At 36.8% G+C, this 20,173-nt stretch overlaps 1 protein-coding gene across 1 annotated transcript; it reads right to left on the bottom strand.

The window, feature by feature from the left end:
* Positions 1–1,105: 1,105 nt before the first annotated feature.
* On the bottom strand, positions 1,106–18,700 carry LOC137405373 (mitofusin-2-like). The gene is made up of 15 exons (XM_068091607.1): positions 18,488–18,700; positions 17,905–18,028; positions 17,348–17,510; positions 16,398–16,519; positions 15,520–15,628; positions 15,131–15,238; positions 13,733–13,886; positions 10,600–10,789; positions 8,381–8,507; positions 6,728–6,935; positions 6,245–6,471; positions 5,318–5,479; positions 3,806–4,002; positions 2,645–2,779; positions 1,106–1,999 (listed from the first exon to the last, which is right to left on the bottom strand). Exons 1-15 carry the CDS (start codon positions 18,690–18,692, stop codon positions 1,933–1,935), a joined length of 2,298 nt encoding a protein of 765 aa, XP_067947708.1. The 5' UTR covers positions 18,693–18,700; the 3' UTR covers positions 1,106–1,932.
* Positions 18,701–20,173: the final 1,473 nt, after the last annotated feature.

Genomic DNA, 20,173 nt, shown 5'->3' with positions numbered 1-20,173 from the left:
ATTGTCAACTTCATGTTTGAACTTTCTATATATTGCAATGAAAACAAGTTAAGTAGTGATAAATGTGGTTATACGTAGAAGAATTTAGTACTATGGTCGTTTGGAAGGTAGCTAACTGATTGGATCACCAACACTGGCATTTGGCAGCGGACACTTGCTTACAAATACGCAGTGCTTGGATGTGATTAGTTAGTTATACAGTGCTCTGCTCGACTCACCGTCACAATGGAAATGATATTGACAGCTTTTCGGTTTGGTATATATATATATATATACAGTCGATAACAGGGATGTTGTTGGCAGCAGCATGATTGAAGAAGTTATTATGTAATACTACAATGTATCCCTACTAGGTAGCATTATATCGATTATTTTCAACATGGTATTAAATTTTCCTTCTGTATTGTTGCTCATTTCACTTCAGAGCCATTGGAAAAACATCAGTCTTTTTGAAGCTTGCTAAAGGAAAAATTGATTCTCCTCATTTCTGCAGCCTCCTCCATCTACCTATTTGTTATAATTTATAGCCAACAGTAGCACACTTTAATTGCAAGGAAGCTCAATATTAGAAACTAAACCTAGTAACTATGGTTCATATTCATGACAAAATGACATGCTGCCGTAGGTCAGCACCCTTAATATGTACCGATCATCTTCTCATGATGGTGGCAATACACACTGACGCACGTACAACAAAGCCTTGTGCATATTCAGGTCACGATCCAGGGTCTATCAACAGCTGTTGCTGTCATTTCCAACATGCTCATGATTTTTATATGTTAAGCAAAAGCACATATGAAGAAGGCAGGAGAGTTAGAATTTTGTTGACAGATGAAGAGAAAATTCACTACATTTATACTACTGTTTGGAATAATGCAATGAGAATGTACATTACATTTGTAACAATACAGCATCAATGAACATGTTTGCTACAGAGATATCAAATGTTTTAAGTACATTTTACTGAAATCACTATGAATATCCTACACAAACAAATAAAATAGGCAGCAACTGAGTCTGTATATTTACCATGCTCTCTCCAAATATAAACTACAGTACGACATTAGGAAGAGTTTGTGCTTAGCTAAATGAAGAAGTTTTTTGAAGTTATGTTCTCTTGATCAATATTAGAAGACAACAGTATATTTCATCAAAAAGGCACATATCATCTCATTTGATTGCTAGGAACAATATGAAGGGATTTTCATCAAGCATGACGCTAATCAACAAACAAAAATACAAACCAAGCATGTGGAATAAACCTCGCCAAAAAAACAACAAAAACTGATATAAAATTATATACAATGTGTCTCTTATCTCATACACTCTACATTCATATACATGTATAATCCATTAATAAGCATTCATACAGACCTACACTGCAGGGGACACCTTAGGACAATCGATTACACATTTCAGTAAGTGTAAACTTCAATTCTCTCATCATGACATGTCGCCCTGTCATCATATGCACAATAACATCCCATTACATTTTTCAAGCATTACCTTAATCAATAACATTTGAGAATAAATATAAATTCAATATAAAAGTGCTATTTGGGACTGTCAGTATGTTCAATGTTTGACAACTGTATCATCTCTTAATTTAGGAATATGGAGGAAAAAGACTATACAGAAAAAATGAAACTACGAAGGCTGCGGAGCCGAGGCTACGGAGCTATGAGGCATACAGAAGGGCAAAAATGGAACCCTATTAATTTGGCACTAAAACAAATAAAAAATATCACTACAATGTCCGTCTCTTAAACTTGTCGATACCGCAGGTATGCTGGCAGTGAAGTATTCACCCATACAGAAGCCTGCTCTATCAGTCAGTGGGTAGGCTATTCTGAGGCAGCGAGAGGATCAGCAGAAGATAGCCGGAGAAACTGCCAGTTCCGGGTGTGTAATCCATAGCATTAGTTTGTTAGATCAAGCGTAGTCAATATATCTACCAATAAAGTCCTTGAGCTCATTCTCTAGCCAGCCAGCCTTATTTCTGCAACAAAAAGTTACATGGTCAGACCTTGAATCTTACAGGGTTCAATTAGGCAGACCTAGACAGCAGAGTCAGCGCCACTCAGACAGCTATAAGAAATTAGTCATTACAAACTTGCTGATTCAGTCAAATTAATTTCATAAAAAATGAGTTAGAAAGAAAAAGTTCATTAGAAAAAAACACAAGAAAAATCTGGTAAATTTTAAGATCAAAGCCAATATTCAGCTTTTATGTTGATAGGACTGATGAAGTCAATGGTATGAGCAAACCGAGAGGTCAAGGTCAGAAATCGTTGAGACTTTTTTGGGTTTACTTTAACTTGAGTTTGTTAAATACCACTTGCTATGGTTACGGTTAAAAAGTAGAATTGAGAGAATTAATTTTTTATTATTACCTAAACTCAGCCTTGAATACAAATCAATTATACAGTAATTCACATTAGTGAAATCTTCCAAGATAACAGTTTCAATGCGTTGAAGGATCTTTCAAAGAAAAACATAAACAAAAGTAAATAAAAAGCTTTTCATTTTTCTTGCATGTTTCATGCATCCAAGGATGCTATGACAGATTTTCAGGGCCAAATGTAGAAGTAAAGAAATGCTGCCAGGGCTACCGCATAGAGATTGGAGTAACATGTCAGCCCACCTGAGTGTCTTAGCCTTAGAGGCACTCTCATCAAATCTCTTCATATCCTTTTTCATTTCCTCAATATCTGTCTTCAGTTCAGCCTTTGCTTGTTCTACCTCATGTCTCAGCCTAGCATAAGTTCCTGAGAGCTCCCTGTCCATGACACAACAGAAACATATATATGAACGCAGTCAGGTTGCAGATTATGGCTAGAGATATTGACACAAAACATTGATACCAAGTACTGGTGGCCGGTTCTAATGGCAAATACTATTATCATTCCTGGCTGCATATTGATTCCCTAAGAAAGCCTAGCTGCTATACATGCCATTTTAAGTGAAAACGAGCAGCTTCCAATTGGCTTAAGATCTAATCCAAAGACACAAATCATCTGTAACTGCGGCTGCAGGAGAGTTAAAATGTTTAACCAATAATACTTTCACCAACAGTGGACAGCTACTGCCCATAAACCCTTACCTGGAAATTCTTATCTTATAAGTGACAGTAATGAGGGTACTAGAACTTGTGCGACCAAAAATGATAGAGTTCACATTGAGGAGCACATGACAGACATGTTGTAGAATTATAGAGTTCATATTGAGGAGCACATGACAGACATGTTGTAGAATTATAGAGTTCATATTGAGGAGCACATGACAAGCATGTTGTAGAATTATAGAGTTCATATTGAGGAGCACATGACAGACATGTTGTAGAATTATAGAGTTCATATTGAGGAGTACATGACAGACATGTTGTAGAATTATAGAGTTCATATTGAAGAGCACATGACAGACATGTTGTAGAATTATAGAGTTCATATTGAGGAGCACATGACAGGCATGTTGTAGAATTATAGAGTTCATATTGAAGAGCACATGACAGACATGTTGTAGAATTATAGAGTTCATATTGAGGAGCACATGACAGGCATGTTGTAGAATTATAGAGTTCATATTGAGGAGCAAATGACAAGCATGTTGTAGGATTATAGAGTTCATATTGAGGAGCACATGACAGGCATGTTGTAGAATTATAGAGTTCATATTGAGGAGCAAATGACAGGCATGTTGTAGAATTATAGAGTTCATATTGAGGAGCAAATGACAGGCATGTTGTAGAATTATAGAGTTCATATTGAGGAGCAAATGACAGGCATGTTTTAGATGAAAAACTCACTGTTGCACCTGGTGACTAGCATTCGCACTCGTCATATCAACAATAAGCTGCAACTTGCTGCTCGCATAATTCACATATTGGCTCTTGAAAGCCCGTTCCTTGGCACGGTTTGACCACAATAACCTTTCATAGACATAGAGAGAGCCATAGATGCCACCCACCACGGTCAGCACTTTCCAGCCAACATATCGACTCATCTAAACATACAAAACAGAATGATAATGTTAATAGAAAAGCTAAAATAACCGCTACTATGTGCATAAACATTAATTTGTTATGATTGAAGCCAATCTATTCATCTCTTGACATAAAGCGTAGTTCCCTGTATCAGACGTCAGACTTTTAATAGGAACTTTGCTGTAACCTTACTTGACGGCGTTACCTGACAGTGTTATTTGACAGTGTTATCTTTACCTGATGGTGACACACTGCGACATGGCGGCTTGTGTTCACATAACGTTGATCATTGGTGATCATATGGCAAAGCTGTTATAAAAATTGATGTTCACAACGGAAGATCAAAGCTGATAAGCATTGTTTCCATATCTACGACAATACTCAGCTCTGACAGCAACCTCGCGCTGACCTTCACTTGTTCGGTGCAGTTTGAAAATATATTGTCTGCAGCGATAAGATAGATAAACAGCGTCAAAGTTTTGTATAATTGGCAGCTACAGTGGTACACGAGAGAGTAGGTTCCAAACTCGTTATGATAGCTCAGCAATCCTGCTGCTGATGCTAGCGGTTCATTTGGGAACCTGCTTTTATGCATGCCTCAACACTGACACATGCACTATCTTGACATTTGGAGTTGTCTACTATATTACAATAATACAGAGTAACGCAACTGAAAAATATCCATATTTCTGGACAAAAGACAAGCCAGAGATGAGAATCTGAATGCGCAATACCGGAACTCTAATCTTGTCAAAGGAATGAAAATACTGCTAAGTAAAGGCAGTAGAAATAATCGTGTTAAAGAAATTAAAACAATGCTAAGTGAAGGCAGTAGAAATATGCGGGCAGAGAAACTGTGTGACAGAATGATTAGAAAGTGAGACTGTTACAAAGCTCAAAGCTTCTGTATTACGTCAGTGAACTGATAGCGCGCACAGTAATAATCCATTTAGTACCAACAAGAAGAGTTAGCTGCCCTTGGATTAAATTGCTTGAGTTATAAAATGGAATTCACTTATGGAGACAAAAGGGCGAGTAAAACAGCAAATATTGGAAACGCAAAGGTTTTTATGGAAATTAAATCCTAAAGTGATAAATTGGTTGGGCCTTAAGGCAGCGGTAGTCATACAGTGACTAAAGGGTATACAAAACTGGTGAATCAGCCAACATATTTTAAGTACATGGGGAAACAATTTAAAAAAACTTTCATCGACGAGAAGTTGCATAAAAAATAAGACAATTAATAAAGCTGTAACAAGCTCACAAAAGCAACAAAACAGTTCCTCAACCCAGTTAAATGTGAGTTATTTAGAGCTAATCTGAAAACACGCTTACCAAACCGGCCACAGATATACAGAACAAAGTTCCGGTAGAGGAGACGGCTGGAGCAAGCCTCATTAGTGTCACAGCCAAGTCACCATTGGCAAATACATTAGGTGGGGGTGGGCTGTCCATCTGCGCCTCGACTGTTGGAGGTATTGTGGTGGGAATTCGAGGCTGAAACAATGATAGTACAAATGTTTAATACATAAGAAATCGCATGATGCGCTTAAAGATGAACTTGCACAAAAGTATCGGTATTTTTCTACCATTTGCAATAGTTTTTGTTGTTTGAGGTGATCCGACCTGACTGCCAGGATGTTTCAAGATTAAAATCGGGAAAACTTTATCGCAGTTAGACATCATATGCAATAAGCCCTTCTAAACATAGAGGAACAAGGAGGCTTGTATACCTGAGCATTTAAAAGAGAAATATACTGTGCCTCAATATGCTTCAAGATGAGCTTACACAAAACTTTATCAGAAAGTATCGATATTTTTCCATCATTTGCGATTGTTTTTTATGTTTGAGATGATCGGACTGCCAGGATGTTTTAAGATTAAAATCGACTAAACTTGATCACGGTTCAAACGGCCAGAAGAAAAATATGTGTGAAATGACATCACTAGTTGCTATAGTTGATATGAGCTATTGTGTTCAAGTTGCAGCGTTACATGGCTCTATCCTGTCAGTCTCTTTGTAACTTCTGTATAAACGCCATAATCGCACTTTCGCTTGAGCTGCGCATTTTACCCAAGATAAAGTTTGGCCGATTTTAATCTTGGAACATGCTGGCAGTCGGATCATCTCAATCAACAACTGTTACATATAACAGCAACTTGTAGTAGCATGTCACAGCAGCAACTCTTCCCTTTCAATTGTAGGGAGCTGACTACAACTATGAGAACCTGAAATGATGCGCCGACTTATGGCAAGCGCACCTGAAATGCCGACTGGTTCCAGAAAGCTGTGAAAGGCACCTGCCGACCAATGTATTTGCTAATAAGATTGGATGGACTGAATGAAAACTTGAAGTCTATATCTTCCTTGAAGTCTGCACAGAGATTGCGAGCATCAAGTCGATACTCTACAGTAAAAGCAGGCTTTGAGGCGAGCTGCTTACTGACAGCCTCGTGTCTCCCATCTGGTAGCATCGTTAGCAGTCGTTCTAAAAGTACCATATGACCAGTATATTCCTCATTGGTCCGCGAAGGTCGAGTCAATGTGACACAACAACAAAATACATGACTTGACAGCCATGAAAATACATCACCTACAAATCACCTGTTTCAATTCATCAAGTGCGTTTCAACTTCTTCAAATCCTGCATGAAATATCTAACATTTATGAGAGTAACAGGTCTAGTTGCTATGTAATGGCAGACAGGACACCTGCTAGTGATTATTCAATGAGTGTCAACTCACCTGCCATGCGTTGCTCTGTTATATTCACGAGCTCATCCAAAGAGGAGGAACAGCGAGCCTGTACATTCTTTCCGAGTCCACTTTCCACATGCACATGTAGCTCCTTCTTGTAGAGATTCATGAAAACTGGGTCAGGATGAAACGGCCGCTCAAACTCATTAACTAGAATGTGGAGACGTCGGAGCTCATCGCTGAGTGCCCTTGACACCTGTAGCATTAATAACATACAAGACTCTTGATCTTTCCTACTCACAAAATATGAGGAAAGAACTCTATCCATAGTAGTATGTCGTCAGAACCAACAAACAAGTGACTAACACCGAGTGACGGGAAAGGAATAATGCCTCTCCTAGTTCCACATACACCAACCCGTAGCTAACGTATCAACCTAACAATATTAAGGTAGAATTTGGATGTACAGTCAAACCTCTATTACAGACAAACTTCTATTACAGACAAACCTCTATTACAGTCAAACCTTTATTACAGACAAACTTCTATACATAAATTTAGTTTGTTGAAACTATCATATAGTGCATCAAATAATCCATCAAGTGTTCAATTCATTTCACAACCCAGCACCCTGCAGTAAATTTACATATACCATTATATAATCTATAAATATAAATCTCAAAGTCCATCCTTCGATGTGTCCTGCAATAGTTATTAAAAATTGGAAGGAAGAATCTGTATCGCAGAAGATTTGATCTCGGAACCTCCCATTAACCATGCAAATACCTAACCAACATAGCTACACGAGATTGATGGATTCATTAGGTGACATATGTCGCTATGTGGGTAGAATACGCTACCGTTTCCCATCACGGCGCAACATAATCTTATGCTTGCTCTCACATCTTTTATTAGTACGCTTACTTAAATTAGCCATTGGCAATGTGCCAGGCTAATGGCAAGTGGCAGGCAACTACATCACCTCTCACTGTTTATAAGCCGATTTTTACTACCCGTGCAACGCCGGCCATTCCGCTAGTAATAATATAATTACATATAGCGCTAAAACAAATGTATTGCGTAAGAGAAATACAACGCAAGTAAATCAGTGGAGAGGTAATTAATAGAGGTGGCTGGCAAATGGAAGCGTAGAGCTTGCAGAGGAGCTTGCTTGGCAATGGAGATAGAGGTGGTGATAGAGATACACAGAACAACTCGGTATAAATTAGACGAAGTTAATTGTAAACTGACTTTTCTCACTCGTCTTTATTATTTTTGTTTTTTCCTTTCCACATTCCGCTTCTTCAATTATGAAACTTTTAACATAATATGTTAAAAATAACTCTGGTTGCAGAACAAAATATTTGGAGAAATTTTACATACAACGTTTGAAATTTCACATATTGATGTGATTTAGAATAGAGGATTCATTTTACTTCAAAGCATGAGAAAGACAGTGGATTAAAACACGCAGAAAAAGCAAACAATTTAATTTTCGATCGACCTTGTGACACAAATGCTTACACCTCAATGGCACATACTGCATCTGTTAGCATTGCGTGAGTTCAAGGAGTGTATAAGAACCAGGATTAATGAAAAGATGGTGAGCCGATCACACACCACTAGTGCATAAAGATTGTAAAGTCTAACGCCATTCAAGTTAAGCAGTTCTGCCACTGAGAATTTCAATGAGGACCTAACCTTTAGCTGTACATCATCTGTAATCTTTTGGATTGAATCTTCTATGTCAAGGCCGATGTCTGCCAGCTGCCTCTCCAATTGCTTCAGCCTCTCCCCACTCAAAGTCTTTGTTTTTCTCAGCTCTTCCCTACAATATACATCAAACATGTATTATCACATGTACTACTCTACGATAATATCCGCAACACTTTAAGATGTTATTGCACCATTGAAGTCAATCAAATGAAATTAAGACCAGTAAAAGGCTAAAACATCAGCTACAATTTGATGTCACTTTTGTCTTTGTAGACAGAGTATATAGCTCTGCAGTAAACAGCTTATATCTCTGTCCAGAGATATAAGCGTTTGAATGAGATCATTTTTTGAAACGCTCCGATGATTCAAGCTGGTGCTTTATTCGTGACGTATATAGTGAGCATATATGAAAAGAGTCCGTGAGCAATAAATATACTATCTCTTCTTTAGCCAATCACCAACACAAAATTTTATGTACATGTAGGTCATAATAAATGTCATCGGTAGCAAAAAAATTTTATGATCCACACTACTAAGTAAACACAGGTGAGTCCTCATCACAAACCGCCAACCAGGTGCAATAATAGCATTATCAACCCTTTGCCAGAATCGGTGGGTTAATTAATTAACAAAAGAAATCAACGTTGTTTTGCGTTCACTATTTTGGTCAACTTAAAAAAACATTTGTTTTGTATTTGAATCAACTAATCAAATTTGACCAGTAAGTTTTTTTCTACAAATTGATACTAATAATGACTAGATAAAAAGAAACATGACTTTTTTGGGGGTGCAGTTGTTTTCGCCATATATTCGAACATATTCTTTTCAAAGATGTGGCTTGCTTATTTTATCTAATAGCTAGTTTCCGGTTTGAGTAGCAACTGAGCACTTTGCTGATACAAAGGCTGCGATGAAATAAGTTAACTCGACGACCTAATTACTGTAGACCGGCAGAATCATAGTCAGTACTCAAATGTTTACACAGCAGCTAAAGGAAACTAATATGACAAATTTTTAATTATTTTTATTTGAGGCGTTTGAGACATTTGTAATAATGTATCTGTAGCTAGATTTAAAATTTTATTATAGCAATAATGAGCAAATACAAAATAAAATATATGCCAATAGACCCATGTAAGACTTGACTTTTATCGCAATAGCCGATGTGAATATGAAAGACAGAGACAGTCTGTCTCACTATATGCATCATTTTGGACAAGTCTGGGCACATATTTTGTTCTGAGCGTTTTCACCCCGATGAATTTTTGTCGATTTTAATCTTTAAATATCTTGGCAGTAAGATTGCTTAAAAAACAAACAACATTTCAAATGATACAAAAAACATTGATACTCTCTGTTAAAATCAACTAAAATTTGACACAGTCACATCTATAACGACTCGGTGTTTACAAATTTGTTTTTGTGTTTTTAATTTTTTTGCCTCAGCATCAAGAGCCTAGTAAAACAGTCCACCACCAAGTATGCTTAAAGACTATTGCAAACACCTTTTTCAAATTCTTGTCCAGACCATAGGTTGGTCACTGCCTGTCTTGTTAAGGGATGAATAAACAATTAGAGGCATTACATGTATATATTGTATATACATGTATATACAATATATAAATGTATATGTTGTATATACATGTACGTGTATATACAACATATACATATATATTGTATATACATTGTATTTTATTAATGTAGAAGCGGGTAATTCCTGTCCAACTTCAAAACATCATATATCTCCCTCACTTTGTTTCAACGAATAGTTGTCTGCTAAATAATAAAAGGAAATTACTGACTTAAAATTATGCTATTTATGTTAGCACTTTTGAGCATAATGTATGTTAATATCTGAATGTATCTAAAAATACTGTTATTCATTTTAGCAACAAATGTTTAAAAAAACTTTGTACACCTAGTCTCAAATCTACATGGGTATCACTTGCGCTAAACGTCAAATAAAGACAGCAACCTGTAAATAGCTAGCCTAGTCCCTAACATTCAAATCGTCGCATAGCATGAACTAGTAGTGCCAGTGCCATACTAAGATTGCCTTTAAATAATGTATTTCTTTGTTTTAGTTGAATAAAATATCGCTCTAATAACCACAGACTCCTGACCAATGAAAATACAGAGTATAAAAATTAACGGCAGAAACAATGAATACCGCTGTAGCCAATAACACGAGACAGCTTATATACCTTATCGAATAGCAGCGGTCTAGTAGCGAGTCCATTATATCCTTGAGCTCACACGCCATCTGCTTGCCCTTGCAGGCATGCTGAGCAAACTTTGTCTTTACTGCAGACCTGCTAATGCATTCCTCAAATGTTCTCTCGAAATTTGCGAACTCGAAAAGTCTTGATTGATAGCCCTCGAGAACTGCACCAACTGTAGGACATAAAACGCTTGTGCAGGTTACAAATTATCAGCGATTATAGCAAGCAGCTAGTTTGTTATCGCCGTATGTTTAGAAACTTGGATTTGTAACAATTTTCTCCCAAAGCAGACTAAAGCAGCAGCAACCTTCACCTCACTTCCAAAGTGGCCTTAGACAAAGCCCGCCAGTTTTACAAGTAGAGAGCAAACTTTAAATGAAAATAAAATATGAAAAAATGAGAAATATAAAAATATATCACTCATCATAAAGAAACTGGTTATATGGCCTGAGAAGAACTCCTATGAAACCTTTTAAGCAAAAGTTCTCCCGACTACTAATAACTTTAAGAGGAAAGTAGATAGAATAACCTGAAATAAAAATGTGACCCAGGCAGTCAGAATGTACAATCGTGCTAAAACAACATTTTTGAGTTATTTACAGATTCGAAATCAGCAATATCTGAGGATTTTAATGCAATTTAAATTTTTTAAATTGGATCATATATGCCCAGGTTATGCAAGATTTAGTAGAGAAGGTCTCACGATGAACTAAAACTGTTGTTTTGAGTTTAGGCAGGATAAGGTTGCTGATTCATGAATCGTAAATCATGGTATTTGTTTACAAATCAAAATGCCATAGCAACAGACCACTTAATCTCAACCTATATTGATGAAACCTGGCATTCTACACATTAAAACCCTGAAAAAGATGATGGTCACATTTTTATTTAAATTTGATTGACGGTTGACCTTCCAAAGGTCGGGGTAAGGTCAGCAATATATATGGCTAAAAGCTCACCTTCCTGGAGATTTACATTAAAAGGGTATGCTTCAAACTGGGCACTTCTCATCAAGCTATATTGCTATGACTGCATATAATGACAATCCAACGACTTATCAAAATGTTGGAAGTGTATTCAAAATTGTCTATCTATACAGAAGGTCATGGTAAGGTCAACGAAAGGTGACCATAGAGGGCATCAAGATGCGGAAATATCAACCCAACTCATCAAGTGACCATTCAATCTAGAACTATTTTTATGTAGTTTAACACTCACACATTGTAACACAGAGTACACTGCAGAGATTTATTGTAGCCCATTCTACGGGTTTGCTTGTTATATTAGTGGCAGTTTGTCCCAACACAACCATATCAAATGTGTCCTTCGGTAATCCTTGATACACAGTTCTAACGAGGCTTATTTGTCTAGATGACATAAAACTAGTGCATATTCCCTTACATTTGCATCCACTTATTAGTTTGATATCAACAGCTATAATGGGAAAGTTATCAGCAGTGATAGGCTGATCGTTATTCTCTGTAATTTAATTAATTAGGATGATCGCTGTTACTCTCCTTATCGTTAGCAGCCACATATTGCGTAAGCAGCTGTATTTCTTAGGTTTCCCTAATATCACAATCCTGATCATTGCTTTCACTATAATCTGAGGCAGCTTTCACTATAATCTGACTTAGCTTCTATGTAGAAATACTTAGAATTACATCTAAATTATTAGCGTCAACTAGCCGTAATTTGTGCGACGGTTTATTTTTGCGACGGCGTTGGCCACAGAAAATGGCCACATACACGCGCCCACCCGCAATTAAAGTCTATACTTAAGATCTTGGGTTATGACAAATTCCATAGCAACCACCGATATGGGTAGATTTAAATGGCAATTCTGGCTTTATGATTGGTCAGACACAAAAATAAACAAGACCACGTGAAAGAGCAGGGTTGAATGCACTATAAACCACAGTTACTAAAATAGTGACAGTGAGTCATATAATAGCATATAGCACGCGTTGCGCTCTATTGTGAACAATCCAATTACCGCACGATTGTACATTCTGACTGCCGGGGTCACAAATGGTATACGCGAGAATGGTTGGCTTCGGGGTGATTCAGCTTATCCACTCATTTTTTTAAACTCTCACAAGATAGTCATACAATAGCCAACAATATACACCAACTCGGCGTGTACAACTTGGTAGCTTAGAAGCTTTACTTATACAGGGAATCAAAACCTCCTTTTATGTTTATCAATAAACTTGAAAACTATTAAAAGCTTTTCTACTAACTGTATACAGTAGACCCCGCGTCCTTGACTTGCGGTTTTTTCGCCTTACGGTGTAAAACACAAAGTTTGTTTCAAACCTTCATTACAGCATTTCGAAATTGAAACTTGAACAGCATCACTCGGTTTTTTGCCGACATGGCTTGATAAGGTTTTAATTAATTTTTAATTAATTAAGGTTTTAAGGTTGACTAAAAGTTATAGTAAAAGCGAGTCAAAAATCCCCAATAACAGGCAATAAAAAATTAAGATGATGACAAAAATAATGTTACCTTAAGTAAAATATTAAAACTCAGCTTCAAGTGTGTGTGTGTGTGTTTAATAAGCTACATTCATTTAATGTAAATTCAAAGTTTATGTTATGTTATGTGACGTCACAAAAGTCTACAGTACCAGATGCGTTGTTGTTCAAGTCTCTCTCACACTGCGGTTAGCCCCTACGTCTGTCTCCAAAATGCGAACTCCATACAGTACTATATATAGTAATATTGCTTTTTATTGCAGCTCATAACCACTGAGTACTTACTACGATTAACATACTATTTTGTCACTAATTTTTAATAAGTACATGAAGTATATAACATTTCGATGTTTTTACTGAGGGTTTGCAGTAGATAATTACTATAAGTTCCTATGCCTCTCCATACAGCATTTTCACCTTGCGATCCCAACATCAGAACGAACTAATGTTGTATGGTGGAGGTCTACTGTATTCCAGAAGGGCCAAAATAAATACAAATTGATAGTGAATACAAATCCCAAGCGAACTGTTAAAACGCTCGAGGGTTACATATGCTATTACCAAAGTCAAGCAATGAGTAGCCTATGAATTCATGCACATAAAACAATCTTCAAAGAAAGAGCTTGCAAACTCACGAGGGGCGGTGGCGACACCCGACTCGGTAAGTCTTTGATGGAGGGCCTCCTTCGCAGACACAAAAAAGATCCTATCCTCAGCTTCTTTTTCACTGACCACCTTCAACTGCTGGCAGAGAAATTTCTTGTTTCTCTCAAGGTGCTGGCTCCTTACCTGTAACGAGTTGACATAAATTAGCAGGTGAATAACATCATAATGTCATTTGTTGACAACTGGGTTGACACAAAGTGATAGCTGAGTGAGAGTTTGATGGATATCCAGACTAGCTATTGGATGACAGATAAAACGAGTTGTGGAGTATTGTTTACACTTTACAAAATGCTTGCTTGAAGATGAGCCTATACAAAATTTTAGTAGATTTCACCAAAAAGTGTCTGTATTTGTTTATTATTTGCAAATGTTTTTGATGTACGAGGTGATCTGACTGCCAGGTTGTTTCAAGATTAAAATAGACATAACTTGATCACGGTTAAAACGCTCAGATTCAAGAAATCACAATTATTGATGTCTATAGTTACAAAAAAAGACCACCAGAAAAAGAGACACGTAAAGCTACAACTAGCCGATATGAATAACGAGATAGACACACAGCCAAGCAAATAATGACATCATTTCGCACATATTTTTTTCTGAACGCTGTAACGTCGATCAAGTTTTGTCAATTTTAATCTTGAAACATCCTGGCAGTTAAATCAGCTCAAACATCAAAAACAATCGCAAATGATAAAAACTTCCGATACTTCATATTATGCTAAAACCATCATATGCAGAAACAAATATTCTTTTAAGAATTCCTGTAGTTTGTGAATTCATTCCAAGCCTCATAGCACTTGACAAAATCCTTAATAATTTTTGTACATAATTACACACAGCATCCAAATAAATACATCATATAAAAATGTGTGAAAAACCACATGTAAAACCTAAATTATGCACAAAACACTAAATTGAAGGAGGTTTAGTCAATGAAAAGAGGTTTTATTGTTATTTTACCTTGAAGTGACAAATGGAAGTGTAGGTTTGGCAATATACTGGTTTAGAGATGGAAGAGATGATAGAGATACATGAAGTATCTAATTTTCATCATTCAATTGTTGTTGTATTTTTAATTTTCACCACTTTCATTTAAAAACTTGAATATTTAGAGAAACTTCAAACATCATATGTCAGAATATTACTTCCAGCGTTTAGACAAAAATTTGCTCCAATTTTACATTATATGTTGTGTTGATCGTAAGTAGATGTTTGACCGTATTTGCAAATCTTTAACCAATCTATTAACAAATTTGTTCAAAAGACACAATTCTTGAAAGTTACACCCAAATGAATTTCAAGGTCTCACATCAATCTTTTTAAGTTATGCATTCAGCTATCTTTTGTGCGTGAGACCTTCTTACCATTTCCATAGTCTCGGGTTCACTAGCAGATGCGTCCCAGCGGTTGTTGAGGATGAAGACAGTAGGCTTAGAAAGTTTATCGCTGACTTTCAAAAAGAAGTTTTTCTCCTGAGATAAAAAAACACAGTGTGACAACTATACGGAGATGCGAGTAAGCGCAGACACATTGTATGAAACAATGATAGACAAATATTGGAAATGCACATCAAAACATTCTTTAATCAACAAATGATTACTTGCATTAACTAGTCAAAACTAAATCAGCCATTTTAGTAAAGATAGCACCATATAGAGAGAGAGAGCAGATATTTGCGTGTGAAACAATGGATAACTTGTAGCAGCCAAGGGTATTGTTGATCAGACAACTTCATAATTAATACAAAACTTACTGTTTGCATGAGGGTGGATTCTGCATTAGCGACGAGTACAAAGACATCAGCATCAAGACAGAATTTGTCTATCCAGCTGTCGAGGTCGGGGTCGACGTCTATGCCAGGGCTAAATACAAGACATGGCTTGAGAATGGTAGAACAGGTAATAAAACGAACAAGAAGTAACCTGGAGCAAGATAGTGATAATTTTCATATTCATTTACGTTTTGGCGCAAAATATTTATCCATGCTCTTTCAAAAACCATGACAATAAAACAAAAGCAATGACATCAAATTCCTACATAACTTTATGATAATAATCTCTTTGGAATTAACAAAGTTTTATAAATTATTGAGAGAAACTCAGTTTAAAGTACAATCAGTAATTCTATCACTGTTGAATTTGAGAAATATCTCAGAGTAAAGCAGCATAGGTTATGAGACAGTAACTCCAATGTTATACATAGAAGAAGCATATAAAACAAGGCTGACAAACGCTTAAGCAAGGCACTTTCAAAATCAGAGTTATAACAATTGGTTTAGATAGTCTACTATAGACTCCAACGCTGAAATTCTAAGATATGCTACAGTACATACAATACCTACAGTTACATGTATGCGGGCCGTTAAAAGAAACAGGTAAAAGAAACTATAACATAACAGAGTATGAAACATAAAAAACCTGAGCAAACCATAACAAGCACATTGGAATAGTAGTTAGTTAGGTTGTGTAGGTTATCGTTAATAGTGGTTATGATTCATCCACCTTATCTGTTGCAATTACAAACATCAGCATAACCAGCAATTGTCAAACTTACCATTCTATCCACACCGCCTTTTTTTACATGCAAATCGTCTTCAAGCAAAGACCAAGAAGAGCGCATGCACTCACTCACCTGTCCACGAGAACAACGTCATCTTTGAGGATACCGCATTTGTTTTTGGGCCAGCAGATTCTTATAAGAGCATTCTGTTCGAGTTTAACAGCGCTGAGAGCGCTGGCTAGTTCCTTGAGAGACTGCAAGTAACCAAAGGAGTAGGAAATAATTCCAATCCTTGTACACACCGACATTCCTTGTGCATACTTGGCAGCAGTGCTAGTAGACAGCACAGCAATAGTAGCAAAAGAAACATCATCTTCCATCCACCAATGAGTAGTGATACCTGGTATATTTCGCTCAAAACCTTGGGAATTTTTGTTTTGTAGCCTTTTTCATGTTTTGTAAAACTTACAAGAGAGAATGTTCATAACCAGACTCCTTATGCAGCCAATCGAGAGAGAGATCGAGAGAGAGAGAGCAGTTACTAGAAGTGAATCATGCACATAGCGGTCTTGTCATTTGGTAAAAGCAATTAGCCACAGTTGTAAGGAGAGCTGAACATGGTTACCTATATTCAGCCATCCAGACACTATTTTAGTCTTACCAAGTCATTATTAACTTGGATGCTATGAGCCATTTCAACATTTCACTTAGAAGCAGAGAAGTCCCTGCATATGAAAGTTGTAATTATAGTGTAAAGCTTTAAAGATCATGCTGTTTCTGAGGCAGGTATAAAAACAAATGAGACAAGTAAATCGACATTTAACATTAAGAAGATTTTAACATTCTCCAAACACAATAAATAGACTAAACAAACTTGCCATGTGTAATAACTAGTAAACAGACAGATTAACGATGTTAGAGGATGGCCTATAATTTATATTATATAATTTCCCTACAACAAAATAAAGTATCCATTACTATTATTGTTAACCTAAAGCCAGCTTCCCTGAGCGGTGTAGTGCTAAGCTAACGCAGGCGAATTTAAACCTATTTATAGCCGTAACCTAGAAGAACAAGCTTACAGCAACGGGTCGTCGTTCCTCAGAACCTTCTAGAAGCATAAAGCCCTCAGTTGAATCTGTTCCTTCAACTTGGACAAAACAGTGGGTTGTGTGCCCTATGCCACTCGGTAAGAGCTTGGATCTTAACATGGAGTTTATTACTGTGCTCTTTCCATTTGATGTTCTGCAAAGTGAAGAACAGTCAAGATATTAGTATTGAAGCAGCGTCTGATATTACAAGCTGAAAAAAATGAAACAATGCTGTTGGCGAAAGAGCATGAAGTCATCAAACTCAACCTTGATGCCTTTGTGTGAAGGATGAACACCAAAAAATAATTCTTTCTTTTAAAATGCCATTACAACTGATCTCAATGACTTAGAATGACTGCTAGCATGTAAGAATATCCAGTGTAGAAGTCTATGAGGATAATAGACGTCAAATTACCACAAAATCCATCAGAAAAAAAACTTAAATCATATTATGTTTAGCAGCCCATAGTTGCACAAAGAACTAGTGAACACAAAAAATGTACATGTATATATTGATATTTTCATAAGTGAGTGAAAGTGTCTTTTACCTGCCAAAAAAAACGACTTTCATGAGATCCCTAGCCAAGACATCCCTGATACCAGAAACCTTCCCTGAGTATTTACTAATACTAGACTTCCCTACACCATCCATTATTCTGTCATCATTTATGTCTGCAATGAGTAAATTGGCACCAGCTAGATGAAATTTACAAAAATACAAATTGTATTAATTACATTGAGGTCTACAGCTTCAAGGTGACCAAACCACGTTTACGTAAACCAACAAGGACAAGATATCGCTTTCACTTAACGAAGCATTAACTAAACAATAATCAACTAATTTGAATGTAAAGATCAGTTTCTAATCAAATTGAACTGTCATGAACAAACATCTGTCATACTTGATGCATAACAGATACTTGAACAGCAATAAGCTTTTTTAAAACAAACCGGCAACATACAATCAGTCATTTTTGACCACGAAAGAACATCCAACAATCAACCTAACAATGAATGGTCAAGTGATGTGATCGGTGATGAATTTGGCCTTTGACACTCCTCATTTGCCAGATATTCCACAAAGAGCCTACCAATCGTTTTGAGATCCAGAACTTTATATGAAATATATACCTTTCACAAAATCTTTAGATTCCTCAACATATGCCGCAATGTCCGCAAATATGTCTCTAATTCTTTTTTTTGCCGCCCCGAAGATTTTAAGAGGAGATGGAGCAGTCATCAAAGACTTTGCCATTCGATCAGGCATGGTTTTGGTGAGAGGTGTTGAAGGAGTGATATGACTAGGCATATCATTAGTTCTAAGATGGCCAGACATCACACAAATTCTCCTATTAAAATTCAAGATCGTGTAAAAAACAAGTGAGAAGCAAGAAAAAAATTCACTTCAAAACGTTCTACCTTAAAGGTTGACTTGCAACAAAATTCACATTACAGTTATTTGGTATCAAAAGATTCACCATGTCTTACTCTGTTGTGTTGTAAGTGCCAAATATGTGGAAATGTGATTACAAGCTCTTAAAAGCTCAAAAATGAAAGGCCGTCGTAGATTGGGATCTCCTTATTTCGATGACGTAGCCACGAAATTTGGTTATCGTCTTGTCACGTATGTTCACACGTGAATTGAAAGGCCAATACAAAGCTCAATATAAAACTTATCGTAGTACTAGTTTATGACAAACACTTCGGGTCTCACCGAAGACCCCGTATCAAATATATATGCTCGCTACTTTACAGTTTTGTTTCGGCATTATTCAATCGTCAAGTCGTAATCTGATCATGTGACCCAATACTTCGAAATAATTTTTGCAGCACTCTTCGATTATCACAGGTGACCAACAGGCTCGTCATGATTATCAGACAATGATATGTACTCTTTCGAGCTAAGGTTAAAAAGTTTAACGGTTTTTTACGGTAAGTTATAAGATATCAGTGCTAAAAGTGACAGCATTACAATGATAAAACAGACGCGTAAGAACAATAGACATAGTTTTTTTGAATGCGTGAAGTATATTTGTGAAAATACTTCGACGAATAAGGTTGCAAGAAAGTGTAAACAGAAACCATCTCTCACAACTACATCGCATTTGAGCCGTTTTGGAAAGGGAATCCAAACTACGGCGGTCTCGTGAGGCTGCGATCTCGTGTGGCTGCGATTTTCTGTTCGTTTTTGAGCTTTTAAGAGCTTGTAATCACCTTTCCACATACTTTGCACCTACAACACAACAGAGTAAGACATGGTGAATCTTTTCATATCAAATAACGGTAATGCGAATTTTGTTGCAAGTCAACCTTTAATGAACTACTATAATTAAATAACCATGGAAAGTAATAGTTGGAACAAAGAATTTGCCTTGTTAGCATTACTGCATGCAAATGCAAATTATTTTTTAATACGAAAGGCTGGATGGTAGAACAAAGCTCATTTTGCAAGACGATTTTACAGATGAAGATGGAAATTCAAGGAGGCAAACTTCCTACTATTTAGGGAACTCGGCATCCTACAGGTACTAAAGCTAAACAGCATGCACAATAAAATTCATCTGTACAAAATAGCCAGCAAAAAATGTTGGGTAGATTTCCAAAAGGCAGTATGCATGCATTTATGATATTTTAGTGACAGAACGCTGTGATCAGGACCGTAGCAATAGACCTGGCCACCACGGTCGCAGGACCGAGCCGTCGAAATATCGAGGAAGGCCTGGCTACCGGCAAGAACTCGGACTACCAAGAGAAAAGCCGAGGGAATGAGCAAAAAGGAGAAGGACCGAGAAGAAACCGTGCATAGAGCAAAGAAAA

This window comes from Watersipora subatra, chromosome 9 (genome assembly GCF_963576615.1).
Source record: "Watersipora subatra chromosome 9, tzWatSuba1.1, whole genome shotgun sequence".
NCBI lineage: Eukaryota > Metazoa > Bryozoa > Gymnolaemata > Cheilostomatida > Watersiporidae > Watersipora > Watersipora subatra.
The sequence above is the reverse complement of the archived record's forward strand: the minus strand, read 5'-3'. Positions and strand labels throughout refer to the sequence as shown.

Bases quoted from the DNA above. Each gene is read 5' to 3' on its own strand.
- LOC137405373 (XM_068091607.1), bottom strand. From the start codon at position 18,692: ATGTCTGGCCATCTTAGAACTAATGATATGCCTAGTCATATCACTCCT. The intron at 13,887-15,130 runs GTAAGAAGGTCT...AACTCGTTACAG, and splicing joins AACCCGAGACTATGGAAATG to GTAAGGAGCCAGCACCTTGA. The intron at 2,780-3,805 runs GTGAGTTTTTCA...TGTCATGGACAG, and splicing joins GCTAGTCACCAGGTGCAACA to GGAGCTCTCAGGAACTTATG.